Source organism: Dermacentor andersoni, chromosome 11 (assembly GCF_023375885.2).
Source record: "Dermacentor andersoni chromosome 11, qqDerAnde1_hic_scaffold, whole genome shotgun sequence".
In the NCBI taxonomy this organism is placed as follows: domain Eukaryota; kingdom Metazoa; phylum Arthropoda; class Arachnida; order Ixodida; family Ixodidae; genus Dermacentor; species Dermacentor andersoni.
The window spans coordinates 11,770,531-11,783,566 of record NC_092824.1 but is presented as its reverse complement, the minus strand read 5'-3'; the positions used below and the strand labels follow the sequence as shown (position 1 = coordinate 11,783,566).

Below are 13,036 nucleotides of genomic sequence, written 5' to 3'. Positions count from 1 at the left end.
AACACGTTTTTTCCAACATGTTTTGCAACATGTCCTTTTTCCAATGTCTGTGAACAGCTTTTTACGAGATAATGAGAAAAACTAACGATGCTATTTTTTTATTTATATTTTAGGTAGTGTTCATTTTTGTCAAAACTTCACATTTGAGGCAAATTGTAGAAATGGTAATTTGTTATACAGCAACAATATTCAGCACAATTGTTGAACAGGTTGGGGTCTCACAGCCCATCAAATTTCAAAAGGCTACATGCATTGATTTAGTAGATAAAAATTCGTAAATATAGCAACTTTTGAAAAGTGTAGCAAATAATTTTTCTAGAACACTACCGTTTTTCACAGAATCCTCAAACAACACTAGCTTACTCTTCTTTACATATACATTTTACATAAAAAGATGTATTCTTTGAAGCCATAATATTTTGTATTTCACATTGTTGTGAATCTGCGGAATGACCAGTGCATGAAAATGGCCCCTCCACACTGAAGAATTTCAGTATTTTTTCCTCCTAAATTAGCCATTTGCCGAAACAGCCAAGTTCACTTTCGTGCTACTGAACGATATGCGCATGAAATATGACATATTCAATGGAATTTAGGATAAGAATTTTGGGACCCGTGCTGATCTCTCGTGGAATCACCCAGTGGCAATTATTGCTGCCAACCACAACTCCAAATCATACCACGCCACAGTGTATTGGTTTCTGCCACGTATGTCACGCACCCAGCATTGAAGCTATCTGTTTGGGGGCATCGGTGCAGATTTTGCCTACTCGGCAATGCAACAGCCAGCAGATACTTAGTGGCCCAAGTGGACTCTCCTCATAGTTTTCATTTTGCGAGATCGACCAGCATCCATCCAAGTGGGCGAGTAGCTAAGGAAAGCTGTGGCTTTAAAAGAAGATGTTCACGTTTGTAGCATACCACTGAGTAAGCAGTTAGTAATGTCAGTGAGCCGTGTTCGGGTCCCAGGTTGTTGGGAAGACTGTGACGGAGATTCCGACAGAATAAAGTGCAGTTTTGCGGCTGTGATGCTGCTACTCATGGTCTGGTTGCACAAAGAAATAAATGCAGCTTACAACTGTGCCCAACACTTTCTCGTTCATTGTCCCATTCCGGATGGCCCAACAGTGACTGCAACTGTTTGAAAACATGGTACAGTACTACAGGCAATTGCAACAAACATACAGCTTGGTACAATAAGAACACCTGGTGCAAGAACAACATAGCCAGTGCACATGGACTCACAAGGACTGAAATACAAAAGAATTGACACAGATGATTTGCTACGTGCAAATAAAGTGTGCTGCTTTCAAGGAAGTAACTTCTGTGCAATTCATAGCAAATGTGCACAAAATCCACCTTATGCATTATTACACCTACATACAGAAGGCAGCATTATTTGTTTTATGTACACATTTACAGTGTTGACACCGAATAGTATGTTTGCTAATTATATGGAATGTAGCGTTTACAGTACATAAGTTATTTCAGGTAATGTATTTGTAACTTCACTCCAAATGTCATTTAGTTGTACCCTGCGATAGCATAATCATGAATAGGTTGTAATGTGCTTGCTGTCTTGTATGTCACGTGTTACTTTTTGGTTCTTATTCTCCCCCTTCTCTACTGTAACGCCTATCAATGGCTATGCGGGTACTGTGGTAAATATATGTACGTAAAAAAATTGCCACTCTGAACAAGTTCTCCTGACACACTTGCTGGCCGCGCTTTATTTCAGGGATGTCTTTGTGTCGCACACTGAGGCTGCTGGCAAGCTCCTGAGGAGTGTGGGCCAGAGCAGCAAGATGGCAGCCGCTGACCTTGCACTCACCCTTGACTATGCCCTGGACACCGTGCCTTTCAGCACTGAAGCAGCGAGGGTGGTTCTGGCCGTTTCTGCTGGTGACTTCAATGTCAGTACCCTTCTCGGAGTTCAATAAGGCTTTAACTTAAGCCAGTTGGTACTGCATCATTTGGTCTACTGCGCTGCAATCTGGAACGCAAGTGTCGTTCGTGCACATATCCCAGTGAACAATTTATGTCCCATAGATGTCCATAGAACATCATGTTTTAGACATTGCACACGTCCTATAGATATCTATATTTCTCCGAACAACATTACAAATACGTACTATGGATAATCTAAGTCCCTTCGAGACCACGTTGCTGTAGCGTTGAAAGGGTGTCGCAGCTGGACATTAGTGACCTCTAATAGATGTTCCTTCTAGGGATACAGGGGGTTCATAGAACATCTAATGGATCTTTCCTGTTCGCACTATAATGAGCTGCATACCTGCAAGTGCCACAGCAGATGTACTATCGAATACAAATGAAATGCAAACAGCAGAGCATGTGGCCGAAGCATAGCTGAACACACGTGGCGTCGGCCAGCCATTATTGTACACATGCATATGCATGTGATTTCGATGCGGAATGCGGGGCTGCTTGTCCTAGTGTAGTTACATCACCTGTATTTTGTTTGAAGGTTGTATTCTCACCCCGCCATTGCAGTGCCATGCCTATCTCTGATTACTGTTAAGGTGGCTAGTACTGTTGTTGCTCCTTTAGTGCAATGCATTTTTGGTGATATTCAAATTATGATTAGACACTGGCAGCTTTGATGCTGGTAACAAAAGCAAAGCAACGGATGTCAGGAAACTGGGTGCATGCCAGCTTTATAAGGCTACAGATGCAGCGGTGGTGCAAGCCACCATAACAGTGTACTGCCAGGGGGGAATGGCACTGCCACGGAGAGATGAGAATGCTGTCGAATTCAACAATGTTGCCCGCTATAACCTTATGGATTAGGAATCCTACCCTGTATTGCTTCTTATCTGGCAGACCTCTATAACAGAGGACATGGCCGTTATTCAGCAATGTATAAGCGTCACCAGTTCTTCTAATCTCACTAAGCTCGATGATATCCCAGACAATGTCTGATAGTTCCTCAAAGAGTCCTGCTAAGCTAGCCTAACTCGACAGAGTTCGGCAATTAAAGGTTGACGGGGTCAGTTTCCATTGGCAGCCTGTCCGGACCCAGAGATTCTTAGCACCCTCTGCTGCGTTATAGGTCTGACCGCTGCCTTGGTCAGGTGCTCTGCAGCTGCTGGGGACTGAGGGCCATTGGTTAATTGAAGATATCATCAGGGAGGTTGTAAGCAGTAAAAGTACAATTATGCTGTTTGCGACAGGCGATTTTTAAATATTGTATGTGGTTTAAAAAAAAGCACCCTGTATACTGCTTCTACTTAATGTGCCTCTAAACTCAAATGAATTTTAGTGACCGATATTGAATTAATGTAACTTTGCTACATTAAAGGATTCATGGACATGGTGAAATAATGTGAGACAAAATTAATTGGAGAGTATTGGGAACTGGTTTTTGTTTTGCAGTGGAAGGCAATCACAGTAATGATGGGCATTTTAAAGCTGTAGTAACTGCAGGATAAATCTTAAAAATGGTCCTATCTCTTCTCTGTATGGTCATCTTATCAATGTCACCCAACTGCTGTGTTAGAATCAATCCAGAATAGAGCAGCACATTTCATCACCCGTGATTACAACGGGGATTCAAGTATAACTCAGGTAAAGTGCAATATCTTGGTCCATCCAGTAGGACTGGAAAGGAAAAACCTTAGAGTAGTCACAAAGCTATGTGCTTCGTTCGAGTACATGAATAAATTCTATGACAAAACTTTCCACCCACTAGGACTGCGATGCCAAATCAGCCTTCTTACGGCCGTTTGTTTGGCGTGTTGGTGCTCGAACTTGGACAACATTTCAGCACCAGCAGGCAAGGACAGAAGGGCACCATGATTTGCAAACTTCAACAACAGCAGTGTTCCAACAGTTTTTTCCAACAGTGAAGAAGCAGTGGTGTATGAACTGCCATTGTCCTGTGGTCGGAAATACATAGGGAACATAGCTTAAATCTACAGAATCACTGCAACGATCATTTGTCTGTTCACTGTCAAGAATGTGGCTGTACTCTTTCTTTTTATGATTGTGAGATCCTTGCCAAGCACAGAGATAAGGATGTACGTGAAATTATAAAGGCACAAGCTATCGGGTGAAGTGGTGAAGCTGCGTTAGCACTGTGTAAAAAAAAAAGTAAGTTCTCTACCGCAGACTCAGCTAGCTAACTGCGCACTTGGTTAGAAAACTAGCTCTGATCGACAGCGGCACGTGAATGTGCCACTGTGGACCAGAAACATGCGACGCAAAGTAAGGCACAGGCATGCGCTCGTCCCAAGCGGCTCCCACGCGAAAAGGGCGCCTTGCGAACTTGGGGGAGCAAACAGACATACAACCTTTCTCCTTGAAACGCAACTTTACTCTCTCAACGACACAGGCTACTGTACACCGCCAGGGTCGTAAGACGCGGAGCTCGAGGCGGAGGGAGATGCCTGCACTCAGCGAAGAAGAGTCGAACCGGGCTTGGTGGCGAGGCTGCAGGCATGCAGCCCGCCGCTTGCGGGATTGTCTCCTCAATGTGTTTGAGGCACCAAGGCTTCTGAGAAAAACAGGGCCTGGTAGTGACGGCGCCTGTTCGTTGCTTACAACTTCGTCTGTCGACTTGCTCAATAGAGATGGCCTTTTTGGTAGGATCAACAGGGCATGCCAACCGGAAGTGGCACGATTATGCATGTTATACAAAAGTGTAAATTTTCCTGGAAATAAACTGTTGAAGTTAGCGTATCGTGATGTCTACTGCTGGTGCTAAAAATGTTATCCAGCCTTATCCTAGTCTCCTTCGCCAGTACTGCAGCAGGTCCCAATCAATCCAAGCTCCTAGGTGCACGTCATGTAGCCTTCATAAAAACGCCAGTTTCATGCACAAACTTGGTAATACGCGGTCACTTAACTTATCAGCATTGCCTTATGTAAAAGCACACTAGAATGACCTTCCTGACAACATTGTGTCACTGTCTCATCATGAAGCCTTTTGTAATTGCTACAGCCATCTAAGTGTGTGTCTTTGCATTAGGTGAAGCCATTGTATTGCAAAGAAAACAAACACAGAGAACAGAAGACCATGCATCACGGGCACTACTAGCATCCGGTCTTCCATTCTTCGAATGTGAGCATTTATTTGTGCTCCAATGGCTTCACCGAGTATCAACTAACTTGTTCAAGAAGTCCTCAGTTTTGTCTCTTTTTTGTGATTTGCAGTGTTCACATATTGGCTATGTAATCCTATGTATAATATTATTCCAATGTTGCTGTACGTACAGGCTTTTGTTTGCCCTGTATTTTCTGGCACCTAGTTAGTTGTTGTGCAGTAATTATGATGATACCCCCTGCTCAATGCCTTTTTGTGGGCCTGCTGAATATTAAAAATAAATCAATAGTGTGTGCTTCTCACACCCTCAACTCTCGCTGGCCTACACATTCGCAGAGCTCACGAAGCGAGCTGGACATGCTTCACGACAAGGTGCTGTCCTCTGGTGTCACCCTGTACACCTTCTCCGACTACCCAACTGTGGACCAGCGAGGCCGTGTGTATGGATTGCGTGCTGACGGGCTCGTCTTTCCAGAGAGCTCGGCTGGCGAGGAGTACCTCGATTACCCGTCTAGAGCTGGCCTGCTCGCTAAACTTGCTGCTGCCACCAGAGGATCTGCTTTCCAGGTAGGCACTCCTCCCACTCAACGGGCAGAACGTAGAAGCGTGCCGATAGAGAAGTACATGATTCCTGCGAACCGTGTTAAAGGGCTCCTCGTCCATTGCAAATTTGGTTATACACTGGCAGTTTCTGCAAGGTGCCATCTAGGGAGCATTTCACAGACATAATTTTTTAGGCTGGTTCATTAATGGAGGATGTATGAAGAAATTAAATTGTCCTGTTATGATACTGCCAGGAGGTGAGCACAGCTGCCAGCAGAGACACTCTCCTCTTGTCTCGACTAGTGGCCGCAAGCGGTGTTCCTTCTCCGTCTTCTCCTCTGCCGGAACCGAGGGACCTTGTCACATTCACCTGATGAACCCTGCTGCCTCTTGTTTTCTTCTCAGCCTTTATTGCTGCACGGTGCACTTCCAGTGGCAGCATTACGCTTTTAAGATTGGATGATTCATTGAATTCACGTGCCATAGTCAGTGACATTGCAGGCAGTGCATCTTGCGTAGTGTCATTTGAGCATGTGACCTCTCTCGCTGGAACAGCGACTTCCTCGACAGGAAGGGAAACACATGGCCTTCAGTCTGAAATTTCGACCGTTTTCGCGCAATACAGCCATTTCATAATTTGCACATGCGATTGCTGCTGTGTGATCTACGTGCTACACTTGATTGGCAATGCTCAAACCTAGTGAGGGGCCCATTAATGCAAGCTTTAGTAATGACACCTGCAGTGTATTACTGAGGGTTGCATCAATATAGTCATACCTTGATATGATGAAGTTATACTTGTAGCAAAAAAACTTTGTTAAATCGCGAAGTGCAATAATTCGAGGTTTTAAAGTTCCTCAGTAAAAACAACCTCACAAATTCTCAGAGCATTCCTGGTGGATAGTATCCTGTCAGTAAGCACTTATAAACAAATTGCAAGAAGGTCAGGCCATAATAGCATGGTTATGAGCACTAATGTGTACTGCAGATCGCACTGAAAGCAATTTATCGATGTGGCTTACGGCATCCGAAATTTGCATGTGTTGTGTCACGGGGCACCATAAATCTTAGACACCATGGCTGACCATGCGTAGCACCCACAACCGTCATCAGATGGTGGCCAGAAATTAAAAACAAAAGTGTAAAGAGATATGGATATTCATGCTGAGCAAAAAAAAACAAAGCAACAGCACAGTTTTACCAGAAAGGCTGAGCATTGATGGCTATAGCAAAGAGACCAATTAACTACATGAAGTAAGGTTCTTAGTTTCATCGGTGTCGTCGCATTCAGGCAAACATGACCAGATCTCACTCAATGACCACGAACTCACTGTCAGAAAGCGAGCGACCACTTCACACCGTGTCTTGGACACTTCAGATTATGCAACCGCCAACAACGACTAGATGGGCGGGGAACACAACGCACATCAGACAACAACCATCTCAGCTCAAAGTTAGCACTTGCCGCAGGTTACCTCCAAGGTACGGCGCATAGCCTGAATGTGAGGAGGAGAGGCACCCGCTAGGGCAAGAGGGCATTGTGCTAGGAGGTGACTTGGGCGTGAGCCAACACCCAACATTACAAGGCACGGAAAGAAACCCAGAGAAGACGAGTGAGCGTGCATTTCAAATAAACAAAAACAATTCATACAGGACTTTAGCCAAGGCAAACCTTCACGATGACCTGTAAGGTCGTCGTGAAGGTTTAACTGCTTATCAGAAATTTAGCTGCTTTTGGTTTTTATACACACATGCACTAATTACCTGCATACCAATATGTGTGCATAATTAGCTTTTCTTGTGGTCCAAAAGTTGCTCCTTCAATTATATTCAAGTATATATTACATTATATTATTAAATACCGTATAACAATATTTAGGCATTTGAGTTGATGCATACCCTTAGTTGTCCAGCCCCAGAGGGTCTGCATGGCAGCGGCTACAGCCACACAGGAGTTGCCAGAATAGAGCATCCCACTTGCTTTCTTTTTTATTTTTTCAAGGTGACAAAGGCCACACACTGCTTCACAAATTAGCTGCATGTCTGACCGACCAATGCTTTAGCATTTGTCTAAAAAACTAGGGATGCTGTTTTTAATGTCATAATGCCAATGTGTAACAATGTGTCCCGTTCTCAGTATTAATACTTTGGGACCCTCGTCTGTATAGTAGATTTATGTATTTGTTTTGTATGTGAATAAACTCAAACTTCACTTCACTTCGCTGCTTAAAATTGGCGTCACTTGTTGCAGGTCCAGTTTGTTGAGGCTGGCTTGCCTGCCGAGTTCTTCAGCGTGGTGGCCGAGGAAATCTTTGCCAAGGTTGGCAAGGAAGCCAGGGGCTGCAGAGAGTGCGAATGCGACCGGGGTCGTGCGTGGAGCCCCGTAGCTCGGTGCAGGCCAGTCGGCTGCTGAGCCACCCTTTGCTACCTTCAGATGTGCCAAGCAAGTTCAAGCAAGAGGTGTAACTTGGGGTAGCATTTGTTTTTACCACCAAAGCTGTCGGTAAAAAAAAGTGGTGTCTACACAGTTTTCCAAAGTCGTTCACCAGGCACAGTTATTGGCATGTCACAGGCCACTCGACAACTTGGAACAGTAGCTTACAGTGACATAAAATCTTGACTGCTCAAAGGCCAACTGCAACGAAATTTAAGAATGCGTAAAAAGTCTGGTTTAAGATAGTGTGCATTAACGCAAGCTCTTGGGCAAGTTGGTGCATGATGAAATTGAAAAAAGGGGGGTACCAGCAAAACACAAAGGACGTGCACACAAGGAAAAGGAGTTACACACGGACGGACGCTGGGCTTTCAACTGTACTTTATTGGAATTCACATTGTCACACATAACCTCTAACGCATGCATATTTTCGACTCCTTCCAAGACATGTGCATTGATAACACCTCGAATGTACATTGCTGCACAAAAACAGCCGACGCATGCGCAACTTGTACTCCTCCCAAGACCCATGCATCAGTGTCAGTTCTTTAAATCATCTTTTACCTACCCGATATGCAAGCATGCTCCTTGTTGGTTAAACACAAAGATGTGTTCATGTCTTTCTGTGATACGTCTTTGTGCTTAACCAACAAGGAACATGCTTACCTATCGGGTAGGTAAAAGATGATTAAAGAAACTGACATTGATGCACCAGTCTTGGAAGGAGTAGAAGTTGCACATGTGTCGGCTGTTTTTGTGCGGCAATGTACATTCGAGGTGTTATCAATGCACATGTCTTGGAAGGAGTCGAAGATGCTCATGCATCGTAGGTTATGTGCAACAATGTGAATTCCAACAAAGTACAGTTGAAAGTCCAGCATCCGTCCGTGTGTAACGCCTTTTCCTTGTGTGCATGTCCTTTGTGTTTCAACGGTGCCCCCCTTTTTCAGGCTCACAGTGTGCGTATAGAGGAGCCTCAGCGCAAAATTTGTAGTTTGAAGTACGAATGAAAGCATTACAAAAAGGCTATAGCAAATAGCTGTTTTTAATACCAAAACTGGAAAGAGAATGCTGCCATTTCTGCTCACCGGAAGTGACACATAAATAGAGAGCATGCAGCTCCTTGGCATGACTGCCCAAATAACGTGGCTGCCTGGGGTGTGTTGTTTAAAAATCATAGAGGCGGTGCACTGGAACTTATGTAGTTGTGACGAACACCATGTGCACGAGCAATCTGCTTAGGTGCTGTTTAAAGGCTGCTAACAAGAAAACTATACATTACCAGCCCTGTGACTTTGCCAAGATGGCATACACTACTTGTATGTAACAAATTTAGCCAAAGCGATATTCCATTGCAGTTGGCCTTTAAGCAGGACTACTTACTCTGTCCAGATCGGTACACTGTTACCCTGTAAGTTTGGTTATTCCAAATAAACAAGTGCTGTTCATAGATCACACAGTGACAATTGTGTCTGCAAAATATCTCTGTATGCTGTTAAAACAGACTCAATTTCAAGTAGAAGCATGTGTGCCCTTATTTTGGGAGCAGCAGTCTCCTTGTCAGAGAAAATGACATCACGGGTTCCACGGGCAACTTCGGAGGTACGGACACAGTGTCACTGGCGCAAATAGCCACCAGCAATGCGAATGCAGGCAATCTTCTCTATAGCGAATGTAGATGTAATGAATTTCACACATAACAAAGTAAATTTAAAATGCTTCTCGTTCGTGTGAATGAGGGTGGCAATGTGGGCTTGCTGGTCAGTCATACTGAAATGAGACAAAGTGTTGCACATAGACACAATAAGGAATGACACACGAACGTGATTTGGTCCCATGGTTTTCCTGCATCCCACTGCAAAACTGCTCCTTTCGGTTCAAAGAAATGCTGTGCTCTGTTTCACACATGGCAAGCATTGCTACGATGGCTTGAGTGACTTCTCTCACTGCTAGCATCCGCAACCAAAAAAAAAGTTGTGCCTCACGTATGAAAAAGGTATTACCGTATTCACTTCTTTTCTGATAAAACGGGTCCAAAAATTGAGTGAGCATTCGAATAGAGTACGACTGTAAATCTGCATTACCATATCGCCATCAGCATTTCAAAATGGCCGCCTCATACACACTTCGAGTCTAGTTGCCGTAGCTTTCTCCGTGTGCTGTATGTAGTATGTGTGCTTAGGCGATGCTTCCTTTGGCGTAGGTTAGTCCACCGCCTGTCTTCCCGTTTTCTGCGTTTGCTCTATCAGCATGGAAGTGCCGATTGCAAAGACATGCTGAGTTCATCACAATGCCACAAGTAAAAGGAAAGCGATCACGTGTGCGGAGACAGACGGAAATTGGGCCGCATCACAGGCGTTCGGAGTTCTCTAAACTTGCGTGCGGGACTGGCGCAAACAGGAGAGGCATTCTACACCAGCGGCTGCTACGTATGGCGCGGCCGCATGGCTCCTATCTTGAAAGCCATCTGCAATGGAGACAAGTCTACGCATCTAGGCGCACCGCGCTGTGTTCTCATCGCTTAGTTTGTGTCGAAGTGAGAGGCCGCACAAAGGTCAATTCCCTCACTCCTGCTACTGCACTTCCTCACTCCAGCGTTTAAACAGTTTCCGCGGTTATTGAGTGAGACATGTTCATGTTTGCTTGTGCGCGCGTGACACATGCTTGTTAATTTAATTAGTAAGCAAATGTTTAAAAGTTTATACAGCCGATAAAGATGTGATCCTTACTTTTCGTATAGCTGTCTACTAATTTGCTATTGTAATCGATGCTTCGCCTTTCAGGAAAAACTGTGACTTTTTTTATTTATTGCAACTTTAGTGCATTGGGAGTAAATCTTGTTTTTTACAAATGAGAGAAAGTTGTATTTTTGTATGAAAGAATGAGGTGTGCAGTACTGTAGAGGACTTTTCTTTTTTTTAGGTCATGGCAAACAGGTGTGCGTTACAATCGAAGGCATTTCCCCCCCCCCCCCTTTTTGGGGGTCACGGAAAACGAGTGCGCGTTACAATCGAGGGCGCATTAGAATCAAGTAAATACGGTAGGTACGCACCATGTAATTCGATGTTACTGTGTGGCTCGTACTTTTATGTAGCAAAATATGATGCGATCATTACATTAAAGGCGTAGGTGATCTATTAAATCTATGTACCACCAAACGAGTGGGGTATCATGTTACCTACTGAAAGCACAGATATTCACAAGCAATGTGTGATTTGATGTAAAGTTGCATCCACAAGTAGCACTTGTAATGTATGACGTAGTTATTTCGTAGAAAACAATGCAGATCAAGAACTGCACTTCAAAGTGTGTGGAGTGAGACATCTATGGCCACACTAATTGCGTAGTTCCCACAGTGTCACCTGCTGTATCTTTGAAATGGAGTAGAGTCAATGTAAAAGCAAACTCTGAGTTGATAAGCTTAATCATCGAAGCACAGCATATATCTACTCTTTCACTGACCAATGCATCAGAAAAGGTTTCATATCATTGCCAGTTAAGGGACTTGAATACCTATGCATGTCAGGATAAGTATATGTCATATGAAATGTGTCGCAGCAGCTTGCGATTTTCTCCAGTTTTATAAATTTCTAGAAATGTTTTTCTTTTTCTCTTTTCCGTTTGCTACCTTCACTCGAAATGTCTGTTGACATGTGGTTTGTGAGACACGTGACTGGGGGTAAGTACAGCTGGTCGAGAAATAAATATTTCATTGCTGAAAGTAAGCTCCAAGTGTCATTCAGTCATTCCTTCTTGTGTCCATGTCCTGGTGTTGTGCTGTGTTTAACCTCACTTCACTATCGCTGGTACTATCAATGCGTAACGAATATCTGCTTATATATAATGAATACAGTTGAACTTTGATATATATCGAACTCACATATAATCAGTTATTGTGTAAAACGAACAGCTGTAAAAATCCCCTTGAAAATTTTTTTACAATGTCAAACTTTTTTTGTGATCCCCTTCAGATTCGGTACATCTGGGTTCGACTGTGTCAGGTATAACATAAGTATTTTCCAGGCTGGATTTTGCTTTCTTGCAACAAGGTAACACAAGGATTCCCCTGAAGTACAGAGTGTGTAATACCCCTTTGGGAAATGCACCATGCAGCAAGAGAGCAGAAAGAAAGAAAGTAGGAGATGGGGCTTGTGATGTAAATGCCATAATGGCCCTGGCTATAATGAGCAACGAGGCACAGGACAAATAGTATTGCTTGTAGGCTCTATTTCAGCTAATAAGAGAGAGCATTTGCTTCAGGGAAGGAAGCTCGTCTGCACAGTTTTGTGTGCTTCTATCTTCACTACTACATTATTCAATCATTAAACCCATTTGATCAATTGCGATTGAAGAAGGAATGTCTCTGAAGCCAATGTTTTGACTAGGGGACTCGTCAGGACAACAGCTGCCTTCCTTGGTAGGGTTTAGCTGCGTTTTTGTCAGTCCTGCTTCTCGGAAGAACCAGCAGCACCGCCTCTCGCCCCCTCCCATTCTCTCGCTATAAAGTGGGTATGTGTGTGGATCACCAGTCTGTCTTGTGGAGTGACCATGACTTGGCTCAGTGCTGCAAAGGCTATATGTGGTGGCAGAAAAAAACAGTATTTGTCAAGGCTTGACAAGTCCCAGGAGCCCTGTAGACAATGGCGGCAGAACGTTCTGCTCAAGCTGTTGCTTTTGTGAAAGTGTGAACTCCATTAAACAGAAATGGGTGACACGCAAGAGTGACACTCATGTGGAATGATATTCTCATAAGGAACATACTAATTATATTGCTTTATTTGGCTTCATTTTAATGGCGTCAATTTTTCATTCAACAATTTAGGGATCCATGTTTCCTAATGAGTAAATTTGAACACACTGCTTTTCTTTCCAAGATGTAGGGTGTTAAGCCCAGTGCATGTACAGCGTAGACTACATAGCTTTTTCTCTTTTTGTCAAGTTGGTATATGATGCTTGTTTGTTCACATTAATTCCAAGGGATCATGATTAGTGCTAGA

At 43.7% G+C, this 13,036-nt stretch overlaps 1 protein-coding gene across 1 annotated transcript in view; it reads left to right on the top strand.

Annotated features, from left to right (window-relative positions):
* Nucleotides 1–9,494, top strand: part of LOC126517671 (uncharacterized) — a 228,286-nt gene extending 218,792 nt beyond the window's left edge. Inside the window, exons 36-38 of the mRNA XM_055064380.2 lie at nucleotides 1,739–1,913; nucleotides 5,399–5,629; nucleotides 7,857–9,494. Coding sequence (XP_054920355.2) covers nucleotides 1,739–1,913; nucleotides 5,399–5,629; nucleotides 7,857–8,018 — 568 coding nt within the window. The 3' untranslated portion in view covers nucleotides 8,019–9,494. The remainder of the gene's footprint in view (nucleotides 1–1,738; nucleotides 1,914–5,398; nucleotides 5,630–7,856) is intronic.
* The last annotated feature ends 3,542 nt before the right edge of the window (nucleotides 9,495–13,036 follow it).